Source organism: Cervus elaphus, chromosome 32 (genome assembly GCF_910594005.1).
Source record: "Cervus elaphus chromosome 32, mCerEla1.1, whole genome shotgun sequence".
NCBI lineage: Eukaryota > Metazoa > Chordata > Mammalia > Artiodactyla > Cervidae > Cervus > Cervus elaphus.
In genome coordinates, this window is record NC_057846.1 from 13882987 (window position 1) to 13897247 (window position 14261).

Consider the following 14261-nt stretch of genomic DNA (forward strand, 5'->3'; position numbering starts at 1 on the left):
AATGGAAAAAAAAATGGTTATAGCAAATAAATAAAAGAAGTCAACTAATGTAAACAGGTCTCAGAACATTAATGTGCCAAGAACCAGGAATTTCTAAAAGGAGTCTGTTGTATTCACATTCCCAAAATACCCATGACTACAGTCACCCTTTTGCCAGTAGGATTTAGCCAGACTCTCTTCATGCTTTAAGGTTAAATGTTTAATAGAGCGGCTGCTTCTTATCCATCTCTTAATCCTCATAGTCTAACTCCTTAATATCTAGTAAGCATCTACTAAATTTTGACAAATAAGTGAATGTACTGTGCATCTATATTGGCCCACAAGATAGAATAATTACATGTTTTATACTTTGATTCTCTAATCATAGCAAACACCCTCTTCCAACAACACAAGAGATGACTCTACACATGGACATCATCAGATGGTCAAAACCGAAATCAGATTGATTATATTCTTTGCAGCCAAAGATGGAGAAGCTCTATGTAGTCAGCAAAAACAAGACTGGGAGCTGACTGTGGTTCAGATCATGAACACCTTACTGCAAAATTCAGACTTAAATTGAAGAAAGAAGGAAAACCACTAGACCATTCAGGAATGACCTAAATCAAATGCCTTACAATTATACAGCTGAAGTGACAAATAGATTCAAGAGATTAGATCTGATAGACAGAGTGCCTGAAGAACTATCGACAGAGGTTCATCACATTGTACAGGAGGCAGTGATCAAGACTATCCCTAAGAAAAAGAAAGGCAAAATGGTTGTCTGAGGAGGCCTTACAAATAGCTGAGAAAAAAAAAAGAAGTGAAAGGCTAAGGAGAAAAGGAAAGATATACCCATCTGAATGCAGAGCTCCAAAGAATAGCAAGGAGAGATGAGAGAGCCTTCCTCAGTGATCAGTGCAAAGAAATAGAGGAAAACAATAGAATGGGAAAGACTAGAAATCTCTTCAAGAAAATTAGTGATACCAGGGGAACATTTCATGCAAAGATGGGCACAATAAAGGACAGAAATGGTATGGACCTAACAGAAGCAGAAGATATTAAGAAGAAGTGGCAAGAATACACAGAAGAACTGTACAAAAAAGATCTTCATGACCCAGACAATCACCACGGTGTGATAACTCACCTAGATCCAGGCATCCTGGAATGCAAAGTCAAGGGGGCCTTAGGAAGCATCACTATGAACAAAACTAGTGGATATGATGGAATTCCAGCTGGGCCATTTCAAATCCTAAAAGATGATGCTGTGAAAGTGCTGCACTCAATATGCCAGCAAATTTGGAAAACTCAGCAGTGGCCACAGGACTGGAAAAGGTAATTTTTCATTCTAATCCCAAAGAAAGGCAGTGCCAAAGAAGGTTCAAACTACTGCACAATTGCATTCATCTCACACACTAGCAAAGTAATACTCAAAAATTCTCCAAGCCAGGCTTCCACAGTAAGAGAACCATGAACTTCTAGATGTTCAAGTTGGATTTAGAAAAGGCAGAAGAAAAAGAGATAAAATTGCCAACATCCACTGGATCATATAAAAAGCAAGAGAGTTCCAGAAAAATATCTACTTCTGCTTTATTGACTATGCCAAAGCCTTTGACTATGTGGATCACAACAAACTGTGAAAATTCTGAAAGAAATGGGAATACCAGACCACCTTACCTGCCTCCTGAGAAATCTGTATGCAGGACAAGAAGTAACAGTTAGAACTGGACATGGAACAATGCACTGGTTCCAAATCCAGAAAGGAGTACGTCAAGGCTGTATATTGTCTCCCTTCTCATTTAACTTCTGTGCAGAGTACATCACTTCTATGCGAAATGCCAGGCTGGATGAAGCAGAAGATGGAATCAATATTGCTGGGAGAAATATCAATAGCTTCAGATATGCAGATGACACCACCCTTATGGCAGAATGCGGAGAAAAACTAAAGACCCTCTTGATGAAAGTGAAAGAGGAGAGTGAAAAAGCTGGCTTAAAACTCAACATTCAAAAAACAAAGATCATGGCATCTGGTCCCATCACTTCATGGAAAATAGATGGGAAAACAGTGGAAAGAGTGACAGACTTTATTTTCTTGGGCTCCAAAATCACTGCAGATGGTGACTGCAGCCTGAAATTAAAAGAGGCTTGCTCCTTGGAAGAAAATCTATGACAAACTTAGACATCATATTAAAAAGCAGAGACATTACTTTGTCAACAAAGGCCCATCTAGCCAAAGTTACAGTTTTTCCAGTTGTAACGTATGGATGTGAGAATCATACCAAAAAGAAAGCTGAGTGCCAAAGAATTGATGCTTTTGAACGTGGTGTTGGAGATGACTCTTGAGAGTCCCTTGGACTGTAAGAAGATCAAACCGGTCAGTCCTAAAGGAAATCAGTCCTGAATATTCATTGGAAGGACTGATGCCTAAGCTGAAGCTCCAATACTTTGGCCACCTGATATGAAGAACTGACCTTTTGGAAAAGACCCTGATGCTGCGAAAGATGGGAAGCTCAGGAGGAGAAGGAGACAACAGAGGATGAAATGGTTGGATGGTATCACTGACTCAATGGACATGAGTTTGAACAAGTTCCAGAAGTTAGTGAAGGACAGGGAAACCTGGTGCGCTGCAGTCCATACGGTCATAAGAGTCAAGAGATGGCAGAGTGACTGAACTGTACTGAACTTAATTAAAGGACTGAAGGTACGTGATGGCAAAGACCATAAATTTGAGCACACAGTGCTTCTCTTCTAAAAAAAATCAACATACACTTTCATGATCTTGGGGGGCACACAGAGGCCATGAATTAAATAAGAAGCTGGATTTCAGAAGTGTTTATTCCACAGTTACATGTGAAGGACAGATTTATAAAGCAGCAAAGACCTTAGTTAAATTCATACACCTTGCTAAGTCCATGATCAGAAAATACTTAGACATATTTGCTATTATGGTAAATGTATTATCACTAATTTTATCCAATACCACGTGATGTTAAAATTTATATACTGTTACAGAACTACCTATGATAATCTATTTATATAGTAAATTCTTATTAAACATGAATTATGTAAAGTTTATCATTTGCTTGATGGCTTTTTGATTTTTCCCCAAATAGGTGCTAATTAAGACCACCAAGAAAGAATCAGATATGCTTGAACAAAGCTAATAAAAGCCATTCATTTGCTTATATCTTATAGATTCATTATACTCTTTCCTAAAAGCTTTTATCACATACTATCCTTTATGCAGGGGTGACACAGATGAATGACATCAAGTCTCTGCCACAGTTAAGCTCAAAGGTGTCAAATTAGGCTGGAAAAATCAGGGTGAAGATTTCAAAGCACCTGATTTACCAAAATAAATAAAACTGTGAAAAGATAATAAAAGATTTTGACTAGTGGAGTTTGGATTGAAAGGCATGATAAATATGAAGTTGATAAAGGCCTGAATTAAAACCTTGGTACTGATAATATAAGTGAAATGCATTCATGAGAATATTTAGGAAAAAGAAAAAAGATTTAATGAGATTAAAATTGTATGCATCTAAGAATAACAAGTGGAGATACTAGGGTTACTTTTGAATTTCCAGCGTGAGACACTAGATGAGATAATGGTGCCATAGATGAAGTACGATCATAGGTAACTATGGCACACATGGTTGTAAATTTGCAACGGCATCTTATGACAGGAGGATATGAGCCCTGGGCATTTGGAATGGGGGGCCCTCCCTGGTGGCACAGATCGTAAAGAATTGCCTGCATTGCAAGAGACCCGGGTTCCACACGTGGGTCAGGAAGATCCCTTGGAGGAGGGAATGGCAGTATTTCTGCCAGGAGAATCCCCATGGACAGAGCAGCCTGGCAGACTACAGTCTATGGGGTTGCAAAGAGCAGCTAACACTTTCACTTTCACTTTTCTAGATGGGAGAGAAACAAGTGTGTACAGGTAATAGTCACCAAATAAATAAATAAATAAATAAAATTAGATTCTACCTAAAAGATGAGCAGTAAGTAATAGGAACTTGTGGAGCACTACCGTTTAAAAACAGATCAAGTCAGAATGCAGTAATTTTAGAAATTCAATATGGAATTTACTCTAGGTGGTAGTCAAAGTTTAGCGTAAGATGTAAAGCAGAAAGAGAGTCACATATGTAGAGAAAAAACTTAGGGCTACCAAGGGGGAAAGGAGTGGTGGGATGCAATGGGAGATTAGGGTGACACATACGCATTGTTTTTCAATCACCCAGTCATGCCTGATGTCCGACTCTTTGAGACCCCATGAACTGCAGCACACCAGGCCTCCCTGTCCCTCACCATCTCCCGGAGTTCGCCCAAGTTCATGTCCATTGCACTGGTGATGCCGTCCAGCCATCTCATCCTCTGATGCCCTCTTCTCCTTCTGCCCTCAACCTTCCCCAGCATCAGGGACTTTTCTAGTGAGTCATCCATGCACATAGGATGACCAAAATACTAGAGCTTCAGCTTCAGCATCAGTCCTTCCAGTATTCAGGGCTGATCTTAAGGGAGCTTAAGATTGACTGGTTTGATCTTCTTGCTGTTCAGGGGACTTTCAGGAGTCTTCTCCAGCACCACAGTTCAAAGGCATCATTTCTTTGGCACTTTGCCTTCTTTATGGTCCAGCTCTCAACTGCATGTGACCACTGGGAAGACCATAGCCTTGACTATACAGACACATATACATTACCATGTATAAAATAGGAAGCCAATGAGAACCTACTTATAGAACAGGTAATTCTAATCAATGCTCTGTGATGACCTAAATCAGAATGAAATCCAAAAAAGAGTGGATAAATGTAAGTGTATAAATGAATCACTTTATTATATGGCAGAAGCTAACACAACATTGTAAAGTAATTATATGCCAATAAAAAAATCATAAAAAAGATATAATACTGATGATTTTAGCAATATAGGTTTCCTTGATGATGTAGAAATAACTTCACAATGAATTTTGGTCTTATCACCATAAACATTAATTTTCAACTTTATCTATCTATAGAAATTCCTCCTTAGCAAGGATTAATAATTAGAAGAGTTTTAGAAAATGCAAAGAATGCAATATCTGAACTGTTTATAAAGGTAGATATTCATTATATTAATTTGAAAAATACATTTTCTTCAACTACATTTTAGATTTCAGGCATTGACAAAATAAAATTAATAGCATTTTTAGGACAAATGTAAATGGGAAGAATAGATACAGGTAGTCCATTTTTTAAGATGCCTGCGGTGGCTAGCCACACCTGTTCTTGACTCCCTTCTGCAAGCATCTGCATACTGCTCCTCATTAACTCATTCTTCTCTGTAAGTTGGTTTGCTAGGCATCAGCTTATGGTGATTAAACACACAGACTTCTGCCTTCCTTAAGTCTACAGCCTTGGGTGATTCGCTTGACCCTTCTATCTGCATTTTCACCCTCTTTAAAAGGAGACAGATCATTAATCTCCACAAAACTGTTTTAAAGATGAAATATGCACTTACCGTTGGACTTGACCCAGACTTAGCACCATTCACAGTGCATTCCTCAGAACTCTAGATTTTACACAATCATCTGTTTCTCTACATTTAGTTGTTATCCTCTGAGGCCAGGTTTATCCCTTTCAGAATAGATTTAACCTTAAAACTTGATCCAAGTATGCAGCTCCACAGAGATCCAGCTTCTCAACCAGAGATAAAGGGCCCTTTTCACATTGTTTTGTAAATCCCAAGAATGGGCTGACTCAGCCTAAAGTAAAGATGAGTTACTTTAACTGATAAATGCAACAGGAAACATTATTGTATTTGTGAAAGCATCGTTTTTTTCAGAGAAGGACGAAGATGCCAGGCTGAAAGAACTGAAAGTCTTGTCTGTCATGAAGCTCTAAGATCATTTTGACAAAGGTGTCAGAAAATCTTTGAGCCAAATCACCCATGAGAGATGGCCTATCTCTCAGGAGAGTCCCCAGAGCCCCAAGAATGAGCCTGCCTTAATAGCTCCATCACACTCGCGCACTGGCAAAGAACAACACATGGCGATGTGTGCTCACACACACCCAGAGCTTGGTTTCTAAGCACAGCAGCTGGGGCCATGGACCAATTACATTCTTCACTGTAGATCTTAAAGTAATTTTCACAGCCACCACAATCCCTCAAAGTTAACTGAGGAATTCTAGAGTAACACTATGTATTTTTATAAGAAACTTCTGAACAAAGTGCTTACACCATTATAGAAATTCACCAACAGTCTATAAAATTTGCTACTTGCTCACATCTTCACAATAATTGGTTTTGCCAGTATGTTAAATTCGGGGCCATTCTAATAAGTGTGCAATGGTATTTCATTATAGTTGTAATTAACATTAAATAAACGATATCAAAGGAGAAAAGGATGGCAGAGGATTAGATAGCATCAATGCACATGACTGTGAGCAAACTCCAGAAGACAGTGGAGGACAGAGGAGCCTGGCATGCTACAGTCCATGGGGTCGCAAAGGTCAGACGTGGCTTAGAGACTGAAAAACAACAAAAATCTAATATACTTCAAATGCAAAATATTATGAACTTTGACACATGAATATGCTTGGAAAGCCATCATCTCAATTAAAACATTTCCTCATCTCCCAAATTTCATTGTGCCCCTTGTAATCAATTCATCCACATTTTTGTGCCCATCTGCAGGAAACCATAGACCTATTACTGTCACTAGTTTCTGTTTTTTAGACTTTTGTATCAGTGGATCTTCCAGTATGTACACTTCATTTGCCTAGTTTCTTTCACTCACAATAATTATTTTTCTTCCTTTAGGGGTATTTGTTTACAGATGCTATGCCTTTCTGATGAATTCCCTCTATATCACTATGGAATAGATTACAAAACTAGAAAGTGTCTAGAATTTTTAATATTTGTCATTAACCTAACATCAGTTCAGTTCAGTTCAGTCGCTCAGTTGTGTCCGACTCTTTGCGACCCCATGAATCGCAGCATGCCAGGCCTCCCTGTCCACCACCAACTCCCGGAGTTTACTCAAACTCATGTCCATCGAGTTGGTGATGCCATCCGGCCATCTCATCTTCCGTCATCCCCTTCTCCTCCTGCCCCCAATTCCTCCCAGCACCAGGGTCTTTTCCAATGAGTCAACTCTTCGCATCAGGTGCTTTTTCGATGATCCAGCAGATGTTGGCAATTTGATCTCTGGTTCCTCTGCCTTTTCTAAAACCAGCTTGAACATCTGGAAGTTCATGGTTCACATATTGCTGAAGCCTGGCTTGGAGAATTTTGAGCATTACTTTACTAGCATGTGAGATGAGTACAATTGTGCGGTAGTTTGATCATTCTTTGCCATTGCCTTTCTTTGGGATTGGAATGAAAACTGACCTTTTCCAGTCCTGTGGCCACTGCTGAGTTTTCCAAATTTGCTGGCATATTGAGTGCAGCACTTTCAACAGCATCATCTTTCAGGATTTGAAATAGCTCAACAGGAATTCCATCTCCTCCACTAGCTTTGTTCATAGCAATGCTTCCTAAGGCCCACTTGACTTCACATTCCAAGATGTCTGGCTCTAGGTGAGTGATCACACCATCATGATTATCTGAGTCATGAAGATCTTTTTTGTACAGTTCTTCTGTGTATTCTTGCCACCTCTTCTTAATACCTTCTGCTTCTGTCAGGTCCATACCATTTCTGTCCTTTATCGAACCCATCTTTGCATGAAATGTTCCTTTGGTATCTCTAATTTTCTCAAAGAGATCTCTCATCTTTCCCATTCTGTTGTTTTCCTCTATTTCTTTGCATTGATCACTGAGGAAGGCTTTCTTATCTCTCCTTGCTATACTTTGGAACTCTGCATTCAAATGGGAATATCTTTCCCTTTCTCCTTTGCTTTTCACTTCTCTTCTTTTCACAGCTATTTGTAAGGCCAAACATAACTACCTTTAAAGATGCTGCTTTATGTACAACATAAGATGCTCACAACAGTATACGTACAGTGTACATACATTTTCCATTCTCAGTTTTCGTGTTAACAGTTGGCATAAATTTTGCCTCTGTGTATGCTAGGAACCATATAGTAATCATTATTATTGTTATTATTATTATTACTTTAGCAACTTATTTAAATAAAAATTTTAAATTTGAGAAATATCACATATTTACTATGCCACAAACTTTTCATTCTTTGGCTTACATTCAAGTTTCCATAAGGTATAATTTTTATTTGCTTGAAGAAATTTTAAAATATTTAATAGATTGCAGGTTCACGAATGACAAATTATGCCAAGTTTTATAGGTCTAAAATGTTTATTTCATCTAATTATTTGAAGAATGTTTAACCTATGCATAGAATTCCAGAGTGAGAGCTTGCGTGTATTTCAATGTATGTGTCCTTTTTCCTACTCAGTTTTCATTGAGAATCTTGAATCTGTGGGCTTACTGTTTTAATCAACTTTGAAAATTTGGCAAGTATTTCTTCCCTTCTTTCTTTCTGCTTCCCTACTCTGACTCCACTTATACATGTTAAAATGCCTTATATTTCCCACAGTTCCCTGAAATTTTGTCGTTCTTCTTTTCCTTCCCTTTTCTTTTCTTTCTTTTTTTTTTCTTGATGTGCTTCATTTTAAGAAATTTCTATTTTAATGTCTTCTAGATTGCAGATTATTCTTTGATGTCAAATATGTTCTTAATATCAACCACTGATATATTTATTTCATTTATTGTAGTTTTAAACTCTTAAAATGTCATCTGTGTCTTTTTTATACCTCTGATTTAAGCCTTTTTTTAATGCTCATATTTTCCTGTATTTCCTCAAAAAAATGGAACATAATTATATATATACATATATATTTTTTCAATTCTTCTACAAGATCCATCTTCTCTTTTTTTTCAGGTTTTATTTTATTTTATTTTTTTCATTAAAATTTTTTAATTGAAGTATAGGTGACTTACAATATTTGTTTCAGATGTACAACACAGTGATTCTATATTTGTACAGGTTATGCATCATACAAAGGTATTACAGTATTATTGACTGTATTCTTTGTACCATAAGTTACATCCTTGTGACTTATTTATTTTATAACTGGTAAATATCTTTTAATCCCCTTCACCTATTGCACCCATCCTCCCATTCTTCTCCCTTCCGGCAACCACTAGTTTGTTCTCTGTATCTATGAGTCTGTTTCTGAGGTTGGGGGGCTCATTTTTTTTTTTTTTATATTTTAGATTCCACATATAAGTGAAAACATACAGTATTCATCTTTCTCTGACTTATTTCACTTAGCATAATACCCTACAGATCCATCCATATTGTCACAAATTGCAAGATTTCATTCTTTTTTATGGCTAAGTGGTTTTGGGAAAACACGATAGCTATATGTAAAATAAAACTAGACCATTTTTTCACATCGTTTACAAAAATAAAGTCAAAATGAATTAAAGACTTAAATATAAGATCTAAAACCATAAAACATCTAGAAGAAAACATAGGTGGTATGTTCTTTGCAGTCAGTCTTAGCAATATTTTCTTTTTTGATCAGTCTCCTCAGGCAAGGACAACAAAAGCAAAAATAAACAAATGGGACCATATGAAACTAAAAAGCTTTTGCACAGCAAAGGGAACCATCAGCAAGACAAAAAACTAGAAGATACTGGCAAATGATATGTCTGATAAGGGGTTAATATCCAAAATATATTAAGAACTCAGACAACTCAATACAAACAATCTGATTACAAAATGGGCAGAAGATCTAAATAGACATTTTCCAAAGAAGACACACAGATGACCAACAGGCACATGAAAAGATGCTCAACATCACTAATCACGAGGGAAATGCGAATCAAAACTACCTCAAATGCAATGAAACAGCACCTTACACCTGTCAGAATGCCACACTTTTTAGTGAATACTGTTTGCTGTTTTGGAATTCTCCCGTTTTCAGGTCTTTCAGATGGCCAACTCTTTCTGCTTACACAGATGCCCATTACTAGTTGATCTTGTAGTTATGATGATCTTCCCTTACCTGACGTTGTCTTGGCTATTCCCTGATCTGGTAATGCTCCAAATTTCCGATGCTGTTCATACCAGTCATTCACTGTCATAGATGCCAGACTTGGATAACCAGTTCCAAATACTTTGGCTTGGGCCATGTTCCGAGTGAGAACAAACGGTTTCATTGGAGGCCTGTCCTGACGAGATGACTGAGAAGTTGATGCCTCTTTTGTGGAGTCTTTTTCTCTCAAGATCTGTATCTCCTGGTCAATGCTCTCAATCTCTTCTAAGCTGATACCAATCCACCTTCGAAGGTGAAGGAGGTAATATTCACGAACATGCTCATCATCTGCTTGACCAATTTCCACAGCAGATTTCAGTGCAGACAACCTATTCTCCACCTCCTTCTTCTGCTTGTATCTCTCTATTTTAGCCTGTCTCTGAGATGCCATAACAACGATGCTAGGATAGGCCATGGAGGAATTAGCAGTGTTATTTTCAGTTGAGTTGGTCTTGGTTTTGGGCAGCTCAAACTCTGCCACATGATAGTGCTGGCACTGAGTTAAGTAGTTTAAAAAGTGTTCTCGAGCCCACTGCAAATGATCTAGACGCTTGCTGGGACTGACTTGTTTCATGGCAAACGCTCCTTGAAATGCTGGCACCATCAGGTACTTCAGGTCGGTGGACGCGATCTCCTCCAAATCTTCATTTTGGCTGAACAAGTCGAGCTGCGACAACATTTCAGCAGCCTTCTTCAGAAGATCCAGTCCCTTGAACACCTTATCTTGGATTATTCGGGAGCCGGTGGGCTCTGTTGCGATTTCCAGTTCGTCCAAAAGCTGTTTGCTGGTTTCGAACAGTTCAGGTAGCAGCGGTAACAGTAACTCGTCTTCGGCTGCGGCCATCTTAGGGAGGGAGGAACCCGGAAAGCCTCACTTCCGGGGTCAAAGGCAACCCTGGGAAAGCTGAGCTAGGCGAGAGATGAAGAAACCGGAAGGGGCGCTGCGTTGGGTCAGTAGCTCCATTGTTACCTAAGCGTCTGAAAACTTCCGTAGGCTGCTGTTAAGTCAGCCTAGCAACCGTTTCCATGGACTCATTTTGTCATGCTGCCTATTACTAGTAGACATCTGTGAATGATACACACACGCAAATAAAAAAGCAAACCCCAGGCGCTGCTTTTCGCGTGACTCCTCGTCGCCGACTGTGCCATTGGTCTGAGGAGCAGGTGTGACGAGGCTGAATTTGGAGCCAGGGCGGGCGCGAGAAGGCAGGAGCACTCCAGGAGCCGGCCAGGCGAGCGCCTTACCTCGTGAGGCGCTCCCTGGCCACAAGGGCCAGGGCGGCCAGGGGCTCCGAACTCCGCGCAGCTTGCTGGGTTCGCAGGTCTCCAGGTTTTATTTTTAATGACTATTATTTCTCCGGTTTATGTATCTCATTTGCTTTACTTTTCATTAATTTTTATTAGATACTGGACAGGTTCTGTTTTTGCAAGGTGAGTTTTTTATTTCTCATGTATTGTGTTTTGTTTTATGAGGCATTTGAGCCATTTGCAGATTAGTTTGATCCTATCAAAACTTATTTTCATGATCTTTTAGTAGAGCCATGCTCTGCCCTGCTTAGTCACTCAATCGTGTCCGGCTCTTTGTGGCCCCGTGGACTGTAGCCCACCAGCCTACTCTGTCCACGGGGGTTCTCCAGGCAAGAATCCTGGGGTGGGTTGCCATTTCCTTCTCCAAGAGTGGCCTATTTTGGCCCTACTTTTATGGTTTCTCCTTACTAAGGGCTCTACTGAATGTCTCTTTATCAAAATGGTCTCTACTGATCAGAAAGAGAAAAATAAACATAGTAGATTAACATATATATATATATGGAATCTAGCAGAGAAGGCAATGGCACCCCAGTCCAGTACTCTTGCCTGGAAAATCGCTTGGACGGAGAAGCCTGGTGGGCTACAGTCCATGGGGTTGCTAAGAGTCGGACACGACTGAACGACTTCACTTTCCCTTTTCACTTTCATGCATTGGAGAAGGCAGTGGCAGCCCACTCCAGTGTTCTTGCCTGGAGAGTCCCAGGGACGGCGGAGCCTGGTGGGCTGCCATCTATGGGGTCGCACAGAGTCAGACACAACTGAAGTGATGCAGCAGCAGCATGGAATCTAGAAAAATGGTACTGAAGAACTTATTTTCAGGGCAGTAATAGATGCAGACATAGGGAATGGACTCTTGGACATGGTGGGGGAAGTGTGAAAATGAAAGTGAAAGTCGCTCAGTCATGTCCAACTCTTTGTGACCCCCATGGACTGTATCCTGCCAGGCTCCTCTGTCCATGGGATTCTCCAGGCCAGAATACTGGAGTGGGTAGCAGTTCCCTTCTCCAGGGGATCTTCCCAACCCAGGGATCAAACCCAGGTCTCCTGAATTGTGGGCAGATTCTTTACCCTCTGAGCCACCAGGGAAGCCCAGGGGGAAGGAGTGGAGTGGGGGGGGGGGGGGGGTGGAAACTGAGAGAGTAACATTGATATAAACACACCACCATGTGGGAAGCTGCTGTAAGCCCAAGGAGCTCAGCTCACTGCCCTGTAATGACCTAGAGGGGTGGGTGGAGAGAAGGTAAGGGATACTTGTGTACTTCTGGCTGATTCAGAAATTAACACAACACTGTAAAGCAATTATCTTTCAATTAAAATTTTTTTAAAAGGTGCTTATTAGCATATGAACAATGCTGTAAGCTTCCCTGTGAGCTTGGGAAAATTTTCATCTCACAGTTGCTTTGTAATTTTTCCTTTCCCCAAATTCTTCTGCCTATCCACCTTGAATTTCAGTGTAAGATTCTAAGTTGGCCAAACACTTAGTGGTGTCACCTGCAAAGAATTCTGGACCCCACTTTTCCTGAAAGGCAAAGGTCCTCCAGGCTTCAATTTAGCCACTGCTGACTTGCTGAAGTCTACTCTCCTCTCCTGAAGCCGAGTGAAATTTCTGTTGTCTACTTGGATTCCTGTTCCCTGAAGGACAGCACAGCACTTGTCTGCAGGCAAAAAGTATATATGAAGGCCACATACACCTTGTATACTTCCCATCTCCCAGCACCTTCTGTGCCTCTCTGCAGTTTTCTAAATGTTTATGATGAGAGATTAATTTCTGGCCTGTTTCTCCCATGTGTATGAAGCAGAGGCTTTCTGATATAGTTTTTTTTTTTTTTTTTTTTTTTAACAAAATGACATAATCTCTACATTTGAGCATATAAACATTGCATAGGAGAATTCAAAACATTTCAAAGCTAAATCTAAAACATTCAAGCATGACAGCATAAAAATATTCAAAACAACCTGATCTGGGTTACTATACAATTCCATAAAATTACAGTTAGGTATAAACCTTCAGTAAATACTGCTATTCCCATAACTCTGTATAAAATAGGATTCCAAAGAAGCATGCTCGGATAGCAGAAAGACCAATTTTTTCTAAGACAACATTTATTAAAATGTAGACCAATTGGGGCATTTGGGCTCATATACAGATAAGTCTTAAATCTATGTTTTAAAATCTTGTTCCTTGGTTTCTACTCATCTTTCTTAAAAAAGAAAATACCCTTTTATGATAACTTGTACTTCACCCAACAAAAGTGGGCATAAAATGATACTGGTGACAAAAGTCTGATAAAGCTTTAAAGTTAAATGAAAATCCTCTCAAGCAGTATTTTTAAAATTATGTCTGATGCTCTATATGATTATAACATACTGGCTTTAAAAATTCTGAGATTCTAATATCAACTGGTGAGTTGCAGCTAAATTATTGTATTCAAAGATCATTATACAAGCCCTGCTTAACTTGATCTACCAAAAGCAGAGGACATGTTAAGGGAGAAATTTCAAAGTCATTGTAAAGACAAATCATTCTGTATAAGCTTTTCATGTGGTGAAGATCTATAGTCAACCTAAAAGAACATGTAATGTATAATTATATTTAAAAGGAAACATTACATCTGGAATAAAAGAACAGAAAAAATGCCTCCCCTAGTGTTCTTTCCATTAGATCAAAGTACCTAAAATTTTACTTCTTACATTTACTATCCTTTTAGTTTAAAAGGGGCATCCCTGGTGGCTCAGATGGTAAAGAATCTGCTTACAATGTGGGGGACCCAGGTTTGATCCTTGGGTTGGCAAGAACCCCTGGAGAAGGGAATGGCTACCCACTCCAGTATTCTTGCAGGGAAAGTCCCATGGACAGAGGAGCCTGCCAGGCTATATAATCAATGGTGTCGCAAGAGTAGGACATGATTGAGCGACTAACAATGTCATTAAAA

General features: G+C 39.4%; 1 protein-coding gene across 1 annotated transcript; it reads right to left on the reverse strand.

The window, feature by feature from the left end:
- Nucleotides 1-9469: 9469 nt before the first annotated feature.
- On the reverse strand, nucleotides 9470-10864 carry LOC122687955 (immunoglobulin-binding protein 1-like). The gene has a single exon (XM_043893714.1). The coding sequence runs from the start codon at nucleotides 10862-10864 to the stop codon at nucleotides 9971-9973; it is 894 nt and encodes a 297-aa protein (XP_043749649.1). The 3' UTR covers nucleotides 9470-9970.
- Between the last annotated feature and the right edge of the window lie 3397 nt (nucleotides 10865-14261).

Bases quoted from the DNA above. Each gene is read 5' to 3' on its own strand.
- LOC122687955 (XM_043893714.1), bottom strand. From the start codon at position 10,864: ATGGCCGCAGCCGAAGACGAGTTACTGTTACCGCTGCTACCTGAACTG.